Source organism: Salvelinus namaycush, chromosome 31, assembly GCF_016432855.1.
Source record: "Salvelinus namaycush isolate Seneca chromosome 31, SaNama_1.0, whole genome shotgun sequence".
Taxonomy (NCBI): domain Eukaryota; kingdom Metazoa; phylum Chordata; class Actinopteri; order Salmoniformes; family Salmonidae; genus Salvelinus; species Salvelinus namaycush.
The window spans coordinates 21029676-21043956 of NC_052337.1; the positions used below are offsets into that span (position 1 = coordinate 21029676).

General features: G+C 48.1%; 1 protein-coding gene across 2 annotated transcripts in view; it reads left to right on the top strand.

The window, feature by feature from the left end:
- LOC120026326 (breakpoint cluster region protein-like) overlaps positions 1 to 14281 on the top strand; it is a 118154-nt gene that overhangs the window by 67601 nt on the left and 36272 nt on the right. For both annotated transcript variants that reach the window (XM_038971165.1, XM_038971166.1), the window contains exons 3-5: positions 7068 to 7252; positions 13152 to 13256; positions 13527 to 13712. In XM_038971165.1, the coding sequence (XP_038827093.1) occupies positions 7068 to 7252; positions 13152 to 13256; positions 13527 to 13712 (476 nt within the window). The remainder of the gene's footprint in view (positions 1 to 7067; positions 7253 to 13151; positions 13257 to 13526; positions 13713 to 14281) is intronic.

Below are 14281 nucleotides of genomic sequence, written 5' to 3' on the forward strand. Positions count from 1 at the left end.
AGTTACAGAGGTCTCCTTCACGCTCTAGTTACAGAGGTCTCCTTCACGCTCTAGTTACAGAGGTCTCCTTCACACTCTAGTTACAGAGGTCTCCTTCACGCTCTAGTTACAGAGGTCTCCTTCACACTCTAGTTACAGAGGTCTCCTTCACGCTCTAGTTACAGAGGTCTACTTCACACTCTAGTTACAGAGGTCTCCTTCACACTCTAGTTACAGAGGTCTCCTTCACGCTCTAGTTACAGAGGTCTCCTTCACGCTCTAGTTACAGAGGTCTCCTTCACACTCTAGTTACAGAGGTCTCCTTCACGCTCTAGTTACAGAGGTCTCCTTCACACTCTAGTTACAGAGGTCTCCTTCACGCTCTAGTTACAGAGGTGTCCTTCACACTCTAGTTACAGAGGTGTCCTTCACACTCTAGTTACAGAGGTCTCCTTCACGCTCTAGTTACAGAGGTCTCCTTCACACTCTAGTTACAGAGGTCTCCTTCACGCTCTAGTTACAGAGGTCTCCTTCACGCTCTAGTTACAGAGGTCTCCTTCACACTCTAGTTACAGAGGTCTCCTTCACGCTCTAGTTACAGAGGTCTCCTTCACACTCTAGTTACAGAGGTCTCCTTCACGCTCTAGTTACAGAGGTGTCCTTCACACTCTAGTTACAGAGGTCTCCTTCACGCTCTAGTTACAGAGGTCTCCTTCACACTCTAGTTACAGAGGTCTCCTTCACGCTCTAGTTACAGAGGTCTCCTTCACGCTCTAGTTACAGAGGGCTCCTTCACACTCTAGTTACAGAGGTCTCCTTCACGCTCTAGTTACAGAGGTCTCCTTCACACTCTAGTTACAGAGGTCTCCTTCACGCTCTAGTTACAGAGGTGTCCTTCACACTCTAGTTACAGAGGTCTCCTTCACGCTCTAGTTACAGAGGTCTCCTTCACACTCTAGTTACAGAGGTCTCCTTCACACTCTAGTTACAGAGGACTCCTTCACGCTCTAGTTACAGAGGTCTCCTTCACGCTCTAGTTACAGAGGTCTCCTTCACACTCTAGTTACAGAGGTCTCCTTCACATTCTAGTTACAGAGGTCTCCTTCACACTCTAGTTACAGAGGTCTCCTTCACGCTCTAGTTACAGAGGTCTCCTTCACGCTCTAGTTACAGAGGTCTCCTTCACGCTCTAGTTACAGAGGTCTCCTTCACACTCTAGTTACAGAGGTCTCCTTCACGCTCTAGTTACAGAGGTCTCCTTCACACTCTAGTTACAGAGGTCTCCTTCACAGTCTAGTTTGAGAGGTCTCCTTCACACTCTAGTTACAGAGGTCTCCTTCACATTCTAGTTACAGAGGTCTCCTTCACGCTCTAGTTACAGAGGTGTCCTTCACAGTCTAGTTACAGAGGTCTCCTTCACAGTCTAGTTACAGAGGTCTCCTTCACGCTCTAGTTACAGAGGTCTCCTTCACACTCTAGTTACAGAGGTCTCCTTCACAGTCTAGTTTGAGAGGTCTCCTTCACACTCTAGTTACAGAGGTCTCCTTCACACTCTAGTTTGAGAGGTCTCCTTCACACTCTAGTTACAGAGGTCTCCTTCACGCTCTAGTTACAGAGGTCTCCTTCACACTCTAGTTACAGAGGTCTCCTTCACAGTCTAGTTTGAGAGGTCTCCTTCACACTCTTGTTACAGAGGTCTCCTTCACACTCTAGTTACAGAGGTCTCCTTCACATTCTAGTTACAGAGGTCTCCTTCACGCTCTAGTTACAGAGGTGTCCTTCACAGTCTAGTTACAGAGGTCTCCTTCACAGTCTAGTTTGAGAGGTCTCCTTCACACTCTAGTTACAGAGGTCTCCTTCACACTCTAGTTACAGAGGTCTCCTTCACATTCTAGTTACAGAGGTCTCCTTCACGCTCTAGTTACAGAGGTGTCCTTCACAGTCTAGTTACAGAGGTCTCCTTCACAGTCTAGTTACAGAGGTCTCCTTCACGCTCTAGTTACAGAGGGCTCCTTCACACTCTAGTTACAGAGGTCTCCTTCACAGTCTAGTTTGAGAGGTCTCCTTCACACTCTAGTTAAAGAGGTCTCTTTCACACTCTAGTTTGAGAGGTCTCCTTCACATTCTAGTTACAGAGGTCTCCTTCACGCTCTAGTTACAGAGGTCTCCTTCACACTCTAGTTACAGAGGTCTCCTTCACAGTCTAGTTTGAGAGGTCTCCTTCACACTCTTGTTACAGAGGTCTCCTTCACACTCTAGTTACAGAGGTCTCCTTCACATTCTAGTTACAGAGGTCTCCTTCACGCTCTAGTTACAGAGGTGTCCTTCACAGTCTAGTTACAGAGGTCTCCTTCACATTCTAGTTACAGAGGTCTCCTTCATGCTCTAGTTACAGAGGTCTCCTTCACATTCTAGTTACAGAGGTCTCCTTCATGCTCTAGTTACAGAGGTCTCCTTCACGCTCTAGTTACAGAGGTCTCCTTCACACTCTAGTTACAGAGGACTCCTACACACTCTAGTTACAGAGGTCTCCTTCACACTCTAGTTACAGAGGTCTCCTTCACACTCTAGTTACAGAGGTCTCCTTCACACTCTAGTTACAGAGGTCTCCTTCACACTAGTTACAGAGGTCTCCTTCACGCTCTAGTTACAGAGGTCTCCTTCACACTCTAGTTACAGAGGTCTCCTTCACACTCTAGTTACAGAGGTCTCCTTCACACTCTAGTTACAGAGGTCTCCTTCACGCTCTAGTTACAGAGGTCTCCTTCACGCTCTAGTTACAGAGGTCTCCTTCACGCTCTAGTTACAGAGGTCTCCTACACACACACACACACACACACACACACACACACACACACACACACACACACACACACACACACACTAGTAGTGTGCTGTATGTGATTTACACAATGCAGAGTTTTACACCATTCATAACAGCACCAAAGTCGATATCATTTATACATGACATGTACCTGGAGCTGACATCAATAGCCCAGTGTTTCTGGAAATCAGGTCATATGATACTTTTCTAGACCCGCCCTCTTGTGTTTTGGAAAAGACTCATGCTTTGCCGTGGCAGCAGTGTACCTGATTGTACTTTTCCACCTGTGTGGGGAAAAGTCCTCCTCTCCCCCCAAAAAATGTTTCCATGCCAACGTGATTTAACACTGTTTTTCCCCGTTGGCGATGGTTGAACTGTCCTCTGCCAATAGCTCCAGGAAGAACATTTGTGGACTTTTTGAGAGATGGGGAGATGGGGGCAAGGGCTTGTGCGTGAGTATGTGTGTGTATTATTGATGGTGGATTCCTTGCCAGCGGGGGCTGTTGGGGGAATTAGAGAGGAGAGGAGGTTTGGAAGGAAGCGTGAGCCGGGGTGTGACCAGAATGAGTATGGTTGCAGCTGTGGAGCCGGCCAGCGGACAAATGGAGGATCTGTTCAGAAAGAGAAAGAGACTCACTGGGCTAGAAGGGCTGTTACTGTACTGTAGACCCTGTCTGGGCTAGAGGGGCTGTTACTGTACTGTAGACCCTGTCTGGGCTAGAGGGGCTGTTACTATACTGTAGACCCTGTCTGGGCTAGAGGGGCTGTTACTGTACTGTAGACCCTGTCTGGGCTAAAGGGGCTGTTACTGTACTGTAGACCCTGTCTGGGCTAGAGGGGCTGTTACTGTACTGTAGACCCTGTCTGGGCTAGAAGGGCTGTTACTGTACTGTACACCCTGTCTGGGCTAGAAGGGCTGTTACTGTACTGTAGACCCTGTCTGGGCTAGAGGGGCTGTTACTGTACTGTAGACCCTGCCTGGGCTAGAGGGGCTGTTACTGTACTGTAGACCCTGTCTGGGCTAGAGGGGCTGTTACTGTACTGTAGACCCTGCCTGGGCTAGAGGGGCTGTTACTGTACTGTAGACCCTGTCTGGGCTAGAGGGGCTGTTACTATACTGTAGACCCTGTCTGGGCTAGAGGGGCTGTTACTGTACTGTAGACCCTGTCTGGGCTAAAGGGGCTGTTACTGTACTGTAGACCCTGTCTGGGCTAGAGGGGCTGTTACTGTACTGTAGACCCTGTCTGGGCTAAAGGGGCTGTTACTGTACTGTAGACCCTGTCTGGGCTAGAGGGGCTGTTACTGTACTGTAGACCGTGTCTGGGCTAGAGGGGCTGTTACTGTACTGTAGACCGTGTCTGGGCTAGAGGGGCTGTTACTGTACTGTAGACCCTGTCTGGGCTAGAGGGGCTGTTGCTGTACTGTAGACCCTGTCTGGGCTAGAGGGGCTGTTACTGTACTGTAGACCCTGTCTGGGCTAGAGGGGCTGTTACTGTACTGTAGACCCTGTCTGGGCTAGAGGGGCTGTTACTGTACTGTAGACCCTGCCTGGGCTAGAGGGGCTGTTACTGTACTGTAGACCGTGTCTGGGCTAGAGGGGCTGTTACTGTACTGTAGACCCTGTCTGGGCTAGAGGGGCTGTTACTGTACTGTAGACCCTGTCTGGGCTAGAGGGGCTGTTACTATACTGTAGACCCTGTCTGGGCTAGAGGGGCTGTTACTGTACTGTAGACCCTGTCTGAGCTAGAGGGGCTGTTACTGTACTGTAGACCCTGTCTGGGCTAGAGGGGCTGTTACTGTACTGTAGACCGTGTCTGGGCTAGAGGGGCTGTTACTGTACTGTAGACCCTGTCTAGAGGGGCTGTTACTGTACTGTAGACCCTGTCTGGGCTAGAGGGGCTGTTACTGTACTGTAGACCCTGTCTGGGCTAGAGGGGCTGTTACTGTACTGTAGACCGTGTCTGGGCTAGAGGGGCTGTTACTGTACTGTAGACCCTGTCTGGGCTAGAGGGGCTGTTACTGTACTGTAGACCCTGCCTGGGCTAGAGGGGCTGTTACTGTACTGTAGACCCTGTCTGGGCTAGAGGGGCTGTTACTATACTGTAGACCCTGTCTGGGCTAGAGGGGCTGTTACTATACTGTAGACCCTGTCTGGGCTAAAGGGGCTGTTACTGTACTGTAGACCCTGTCTGGGCTAGAGGGGCTGTTACTGTACTGTAGACCCTGTCTAGAGGGGCTGTTACTGTACTGTAGACCCTGTCTGGGCTAGAGGGGCTGTTACTGTACTGTAGACCCTGCCTGGGCTAGAGGGGCTGTTACTGTACTGTAGACCCTGCCTGGGCTAGAGGGGCTGTTACTGTACTGTAGACCCTGTCTGGGCTAGAAGGGCTGTTACTGTACTGTAGACCCTGTCTGGGCTAGAGGGGCTGTTACTGTACTGTAGACCCTGTCTGGGCTAGAGGGGCTGTTACTGTACTGTAGACCCTGTCTGGGCTAGAAGGGCTGTTACTGTACTGTAGACCCTGTCTGGGCTAGAGGGGCTGTTACTGTACTGTAGACCCTGTCTGGGCTAGAGGGGCTGTTACTGTACTGTATACCCTGTCTGGGCTAGAGGGGCTGTTACTGTACTGTAGACCCTGTCTGGGCTAGAGGGGCTGTTACTGTACTGTAGACCCTGCCTGGGCTAGAGGGGCTGTTACTGTACTGTAGACCCTGTCTGGGCTAGAGGGGCTGTTACTGTACTGTAGACCCTGTCTGGGCTAGAGGGGCTGTTACTGTACTGTAGACCCTGTCTGGGCTAGAGGGGCTGTTACTGTACTGTAGACCCTGTCTGGGCTAGAGGGGGTGTTACTGTACTGTAGACCCTGTCTGGGCTAGAGGGAGCTGTCTTAGAGACACTGTGTTCCCTGGAGCCAGCACCTATTGCACAGTGCACTCACAGCTGACCTGTAACTGCCGTATGATGTCTCATCCCTCCTTACTGGAAAATGCACACAAGCTCTGAGGCCCTAGGCATACAATTAGTCTAGAATCATACCAGACACTAATACAGACCTGTACACTATACTTGCTTAGGGTAAATGAGGGAAATACCTCCCAGGTTGACCTAGTTCATGTATACTGAATATACTGTGTAAGTCTGACCTAGTTCATGTATACTGAATATACTGTGTAAGTCTTTGAATCTTGAGTGGTTGTAATTTAGTCCTAAATCAATATAAACAAAGATGTTACTCTTAACGTGCCTTTTTGCCTTGTATGTCCCTCCACCACTAGATCTCCCTTTTGCAGCAGTTAGATAGATAGAGTGATCTTTTATGATCTTGTAAGTATTATTGGTTGTGGCTACTACTACTCTACACAGAATCCTATGTGTGCACACATTGGTGATGCATACTTTGGTAGTGTCTATCTATGGAGAGACTGTCTTAATGGCCCTTGGCATGGGGCACTGAGCAGGCACCTGGCAGGCGGTGTACCCATCCTCAGACAGTCCCTCAGTTGTCCCCTGGCCTCACCTGGCATGGCCTGGCAGCATGCTCTGCAGGGCGGTTGGCAGCAGCGGCACTGTCACTATGGGCAGTAGGCTCAGGGTAGAGTGGGCAGTGGGCACACAGACAGACAGAGGGGAGTGTGGGAGAGGGAGAGAGAAAAATGGCTTAACGATGGAGTGAAAGTTAGAACCATGAGTAAGGAAATAGAAAAATGTCACACACAGTATGTCAGTGGGCCCCCCATCGTTTCTAGGTAAAAAAACAATACTGTTAAATCACCAGGAATTCACCCAAAAATGTGTTTAATTTAGGAAATATGTTTACAAGTTTTCCCACGAATAGAATGAAATCAAGGTGTAAAATGATTGTTCTTTTCAAATTCAATCTATTGTTTGGCCCCCGACCATCCACTCAGAGCCCCTGGCTGCCGTTTCCAGTGGAGGGAGGTTGAGCTCATGTAAATGCAGACAAAATGCTTACTGTGTGGTGTAAACTTGAGAGAGAAAAACGTCCATCCTGTCTGAGTCAGAACACATGAACCATAGACAGCTGTCGTGGGGGGTTGATCAAAAGGTCTCTGACATTCTGACACGGATGCCCCCACCCCCCCCCCCCCCCCCCCCCCAGCATTACACACACACTTCCCAGAACTCTCCACTGTACTCAGCCTCCTGGCCTTGAAGGGATTTAGACTAGAAGCAGAAATATCTATACCAGGATAATTACCCTTATACTCAACAACATGATCACAAATGCTTTGTCAATCACAGATGGTCCGTTCACGGGGACCCCTCCCACTTACGGCTACGATGCGGACCGTGCGGAGGAGCAGAGGCACCACCATGACATCCTGCCCTACATCGACGACTCGCCCTCCTCTTCGCCACACCTCAGCTCCAAGAGCCGCAGCAGCCGAGACACCCTCTCCTCCGGATCCCTTGAGTCCTCCAAGTCGGTGAGTGCCCCCCCCCCCCCCCCCCCCCCCGTTGAGTCTATGTCACAAAGGTAACCTCCCAATCACCCCAGGAAGCTCCTCATGTCTCTCCTACTCTGTTCTATCACCTTCTTGCCCTCCATCACAGCCTGCCATGAAGAAGCATAGACACTTATCTCTGAGGCCTCTTTCTCCTCATAGGTTACCATGAAGAGAGACCACACACACCCCCTCCAATAGATCTATAGTATAATAGCTTATTATCTTCATCAATAAGCCATACTACCTTAGTGACATTATATTGCCATTTTTGTAATGTGATTACCTTGCGATAGGTTTGTGTGTGTACACCTCACTGATTGGGTTAGCCTAGCCTGGTGCTATGCTAGTATGTGTTGTTGTAAACGCACCATACTGCAGTCTCTCTCTCCTGGAGGAAGTAATCACATCACTGTACTGCAGTCTCTCTCTCCTGGAGGAAGTAATCACATCACTGTACTGCAGTCTCTCTCTCCTGGAGGAAGTAATCACATCACTGTACTGCAGTCTCTCTCTCCTGGAGGAAGTAATCACATCACTGTACTGCAGTCTCTCTCTCCTGGAGGAAGTAATCACATCAGTGGTAATAAAGTAAGACCTGTGACCCACCCCTGTCTCGCCTCAGTAGCAGACTGAGTGTTTGTCAAATTGATTGATGGTTGAATCTGCCAATAAATGGTGAGTCCCTGGCCGGTTTTAATAAGCATACACAGGCGCACACACACACACACATACACACACTCACTGTCCACAAAGTGTGATGGATTTGGTATTGCAGGGATTGAGTGACATTTGCTGAGCAAACTCCTGTATTTAGAGGCCCACTCCCTGAGTAAACCGCTGTATTTAGAGGCCCACTCCCTGAGTAAACTCCTGTATTTAGAGGCCACTCCCTGAGTAAACTCCTGTATTTAGAGGCCCACTCCCTGAGTAAACTCCTGTATTTAGAGGCCCACTCCCTGAGTAAACTCCTGTATTTAGAGGCCCACTCCCTGAGTAAACTCCTGTATTTAGAGGCCACTCCCTGAGTAAACTCCTGTATTTAGAGGCCCACTCCCTGAGTAAACTCCTGTATTTAGAGGCCCACTCCCTGAGTAAACTCCTGTATTTAGAGGCCCACTCCCTGAGTAAACTTCTGTATTTAGAGGCCCACTCCCTGAATAAACACCTGTATTTAGAGGACACTCCCTGAGTAAAGCCCTGTATTTAGAGGCCCACTCCCTGAGTAAACTCCTGTATTTAGAGGCCACTCCCTGAGTAAACTCCTGTATTTAGAGGCCCGCTCCCTGAGTAAACCCCTGTATTTAGAGGCCCACTACCTGAGTAAACTCCTGTATTTAGAGGCCCACTCCCTGAGTAAACCCCTGTATTTAGAGGCCCACTCCCTGAGTAAACCCCTGTATTTAGAGGCCCACTCCCTGAGTAAACTCCTGTATTTAGAGGCCCACTCCCTGAGTAAACTCCTGTATTTAGAGGCCCGCTCCCTGAGTAAACCTGTTACTGTAGTGTTAGCAGAGAGACAGCTCCAGCAATTTTTTTATTTGTTTTATTTATTTGTGGGGATTTATTTAACCTTTTTTTTTTAAACTAGGCAAGCTAAAAATATTACACTCAAAATCCACACAGCAGCACCACACATAGACAGATTTGTGCACACTGTTGTTTTTCAGTAGTCGTCTCCAAAATGCAATGATGTCCGTCCTTGATTCCGTCCGTCCGTCCTTGATACCCCCCGGGTTCAGCAGCTCGCCCACACAGCATTTTGATGTCATCAGAGTGAGTCACCACTGTTTGATCATGCTATCTCCCCCAGAATCTTGGAAAGTATTACAGTACAATAACTCACTCCTTTAGAGAACAAGATTATTCAGAGATGTTTAGATTTCACATTACACCGAGTATTTTGGGAACAGAGAGAAGAGAGAGAGAAGAGAAACGGTCTCATTAACGCTTCAGGGATAGAGAGGGATGATGTTGATGTTCAGAAGAAATATGAGAAATGAAAGTAAACGGGAGTTATATAAAACGTGACGCGCTTCACCGCCCACAATCGCCTCCTACCTGGCTTTGAACGTTTCTTGCAATGTCCTCAGTTATTAGGCCATCTGCTTACATACACGATAATAACTGTTGCTATGTCTTATGGTGTATTTCCACAGAGCAATTAGACTTAGACCTACTTAAACAAATCAGTAGTGATCATGAATCCATCCATGTGGTATTTAGCTTGTGTTTAGGCAATGATACATGAAGTCAAGGTACACACAGTTACTGTAGACTGACTTTGGGTGGGTGCTTCCCATACAGATTCTTTACTATGCATGCCCGCACACACACTTCCCTTTTTTTTTTTAAATCAGGCATGCACGTACACACACACACACACACACACACACACACACACACACACACACACACACACACACACACACACACACACACACACACACACACACACACACACACACACAGTGTTGGAGTGATAAGCTGAGTTATAGGCCCAGGACCAGACTCCCTCTGTCTCTACACATCTGAATTCTGAGAGGGGCTCATTAGTTGTTGCTACGGCAATAAATAAAAGATGATAGTCTGGAGATGCGATGGGTCCCCTGAGGAGAGTCTGGGGCTGAGCAATGAATGGATACACGCTAGCTCACCTCCACAATGGAAGCGTGGGCTGGCTGGCCCATTATATCTCTGAGAGGTTTCACATTCATTTTCTCTTTCATTCACTTTTATCTGATCATTTCTGTTATCAAGCAGTGTCCCTCAGGCTTTCGCCCTGTCTGGCCTACAGGGTTAGATAAAGATTCAACGCACATCAGAAAAATATTAGATTCAATCTGTTGATCTTCTTCAGGTGAGATCGGTGGTCAGTCATCTGTCAGACATGTAGCTGTTCCAAACATCCAACGGTACATACTGTTGTCACTTAGAAAGGCTTCATATTCTCTTCTCTTCTAACACTCTCCTCTAGTATGGAAGCAGAAACGGCTTGTTGTATAAGAAGCAGAGCGATGCACAGCACAGACATATGGGTAATGGAGTCCACAGCACAGACCTCTAGGTGATGGATTCCATCAGTGAGTCGGGACCCCTGTAGTTCCACTGAGACTCTTACTGACATCTGCTGCTTCCACTACCTGTTCAGTGGCCATGGAGGCAGGAGTTTAAGGCTCATTTACCCCCCATTAAACACACACACAGGACATGATCACATTCTATAATTCATTTCAGCCTGCATTTCTACATGTGGGGACTTATTATTTCTCCTATGGCATTTGTAAATAAATAGTTTTCCACTCACTCTCTCTCACTCTGACGATATAGGGCACCTTGGAGTGCGCCCGTCTGGCATGGGGAAACACACACACACACACACACACACACACACACACACACACACACACACACACACACACACACACACACACACACACAGACAGACACACAGACACACAGACACACAGACACACAGACAGACAGACAGACAGACAGACAGACAGACAGACAGACAGACAGGCAGACAGACAGACAGACAGACAGACAGACAGACAGAGGCCCCATACCTGAGGGAGCATTGTGTTTACCCCTCCCTCCCTCCACTCAGTGTCTCTCTTTCCAAGGAGCCCCAGGTTGTGCTCTGAAATAGCTGGATACAGATAGCTTTAGTTCAGCTTAGTGAACCAGACGTCTGGGTTGGATATCCCAGACCCAGGAGAGGGCCTGTCTACCTGGCCCAGCCATGGCCTGCTCTGCTCTCTGTCTCTCATCTCCTCTGTCCTGTAGCCTGAGGGTTAGCTACACCTCCTGCCATGCCTGTCCTCTGTCTTGGCCATTTTAAGAGACCACCCTACATCCCATGGGAAATACTGACTGCCAGAGTTATTTTAGGTTCCTTGGTTAGGCTAGACGGCCCAAAGATTTCCATCGGCCGCATGTTGAATGTTGTTACTCTCTAGTGAGGTTTGGTTGACCTGGAAGAATGCGAGAACAATGGCTTCTTTAAAAACAAAGCTGCATTTACAGGAGCAATTAGGGTTAATTGCCTTGCTCAAGGGCACATCAACAGATTATTTATTTATTTTTTTTACCCCTTTTTCTCCCCAATTTCATGGTATCCAATTGGTAGTAGTCTTGTCTCATCGCTGTCTTGTCTCATCGCTGCAACTCCCGTACGGACTCGGGAGAGGCAAAGGTCGAGAGCCATGCGTCCTCCGAAACACAACCCAACCAAGCCACACTGCTTCTTCACACAACGCACATCCAACCCGGAGGCCAACCGCACCAATGTGTCGGCGGAGACACCGTACACCTAGTGACCTGGTCAGCGTGCACTGCGCCCGGCCCGCCACAGGAGTCGCTAGTGCGCGATGAGACTGGGATATCCCTGCCGGCCAAACCCTCCCTAACCCGGACGACGCTGGGCCAATTGTGCGCCGCCCCACGGACCTCCCGGTCGCGGCCGGCTGAGACAGAGCCTGGGCTCGAACCCAGAGTCTCTGGTGGCACAGCTAGCACTGCGATGCAGTGCCTTAGACACTCGGGAGGCCATCAACAGATTTTATACCTAGTCGACTCGGGGATTCGAACCAGCGGCCTTTCGGGTTACTGCTCTTAACCACTAGGCTTCCTGTATTTTAGACCACAGCGTTTATTAGCGCCTTCAGAAGGTATTCACACCCCTTGACCTTTTCCACATGTTGTTGTTGTTACAGCCTGAATTTAAACATGATTACATTCAGATTCAAAGTGGAATTATGTTTTTCAACATTTTTACAAATTAATAAAAAATGTAAAGCTGAAATGGCTTGAGTCAATAAGTATTCAACCACTTTGTGCCTGGTTAGGCAAGCCTAACGTTAAGGAGTAAAAATGTGCTTAGCAAGTCACATAATATGTTGCATGGACTAACTCTGTGTGCAATAATAGTGTTTAACATGAATTTTGAATGACTACCTCATCTCTGTACCCCACACATACAATTATCTGTAAAGTCCCTCAGTCAAGCAGTGAATTTCAAATACAGATTTCACCACAAAGACCAGGGAGGTTTGCATCCTGTTTGCAACAAGGCACTAAAGTAATACTGCAAAAAATGTGATATAGCATTTCACTTTTTGTCCTTAATATGAAGTGTTATGTTTGGGGCAAATCCAATACAACACATTACTGAGTACCACTCTCTATATGGAGCTAAGCACAGGCAAAATCCAAGAGGAAAACCTGGTTCAGTCTGCTCCACCAGACACTGGGAGACGAATTCACCTTTCAGCAGGACAATAACCTTAAACACAATGCCAAATCTACACTGGAGTTGCTTATCAAGAAGACAGTGAATGTTCCTGAGTGGCCAAGTTACAGTTTTGACTTAAATCTGCTTGAAAATCTATAGTAAGACCTGAAAATGGTTGTCTAGCAATGATCAACAACCAATATGACAGAGCTTGAATAATTTTCAAAAGAATAATGGGCAAATATTGTACAATCCAGGTGTGCAAAGCTCTTAGAAACTTACCCAGAAAGGCTCACGGCTGTAATCACTGCCAAAGGTGATTCTAACTTTTGTAAATGAGATATTTTTGGAATTCTAATTCAATAAATTTGCAAACATTTCCAAAAACATGTTTTCACTTTGTCATTATGGGGTTTTGTGTGTAGGGGTTTTGTGTTTTTAAAAAAATCCATTTTGAATTCATGTTGTAACACAACAAAATGTGGAATAAGTCATGGAGTATGAATACTTTCTGAAGGCACTGTAAAGCTCCTCTTTCTACCCACTACTTTGTTGTCATCAGACTAATGGTCATGCTTTGTTTGCATTGTCTGTACAGTACTTGTGTGTGCATTTTTTCATAGTCGTTTCCTGTGTTTGTTGCAGACGGAGTTGGACCTAGAGAAAGGCCTGGAGATGAGGAAGTGGGTTCTGTCTGGGATCCTAGCCAGCGAGGAGACCTACCTCAGCCACCTGGAGGCACTGCTACTGGTGAGAGGCTGGAACACACACACAGGACTTTCCATGAGTGCTCTATGTATCACATAAACGTGCACACACAGTACAAACTCTCTCTCTCTCTCTCTCTCTCTCTCTCTCTCTCTCTCTCTCTCTCTCTCTCTCTCTCTCTCTCTCTCTCTCTCTCTCTCTCTCTCTCTCTCTCTCTCTCTCTCTCTCTCTCTCTCTCTCTCTCTCTCTCTCTCTCTCTCTCTCTCTCTCTCTCTCTCTCTCTCTCTCTCTCTCTCTCACCTGTTCTCTCAGCCTATGAAGCCTCTGAAGGCAGCAGCCACCACGTCCCAGCCAGTGCTGACCATCCCCCAGATCGAGACCATCTTCTTCAAAGTGCCCGAGCTTTACGAGGTCCACAAGGAGTTCTACGACAGCCTGCTTCCCCGGGTGCAGCAGTGGAGCCACCACCAGCGCGTGGGGGACCTCTTCCAGAAACAGGTGAGGTCATAAGACTGGGATGCGCCCCTGCCCTGTGTCTGTGGGAGCCTGGAGCCTGACTCAGGATGACAGAGGACTCCCTCCCTGGACCTGGCTGCATGGCAACATGACATCATGAGCCTCATTCAGAATGACACAGGACCCTTATGCATTAACACAGGCAGGACCCTTATGCATTAGTCTGCCTGTGGTTCTGTGTGGCTCTGTGTCATAGCTCACAGCAGCATCCGTACTCTGAATGGAAGAAATGTTAAATCAAATCACATTGATCAACCTCATGAGGTGCAACTTATTTTAGGGACAGATGGAATAGTCCCTCTCCTCCTGACCCGAGAGCTTCTGCCACGGAGGCCAGAGCCAAACCTGTACTGACTGGGCCCATTTCATCATGTTCACAACGGGTCAATTAACCCTGAATTAACCACTTGTTTATCCCCCTAATGCTCATGCAGTGACTGCAGAAGTAGAGCCTGAGTCTAGCCTGTCATGAGTGCTGTGTGTACGAGGACAGTGCACATGAAGAAGTAGAGTGTCACAATGCTGTCTTTTCTACCCAGGGAGCTCTGAGA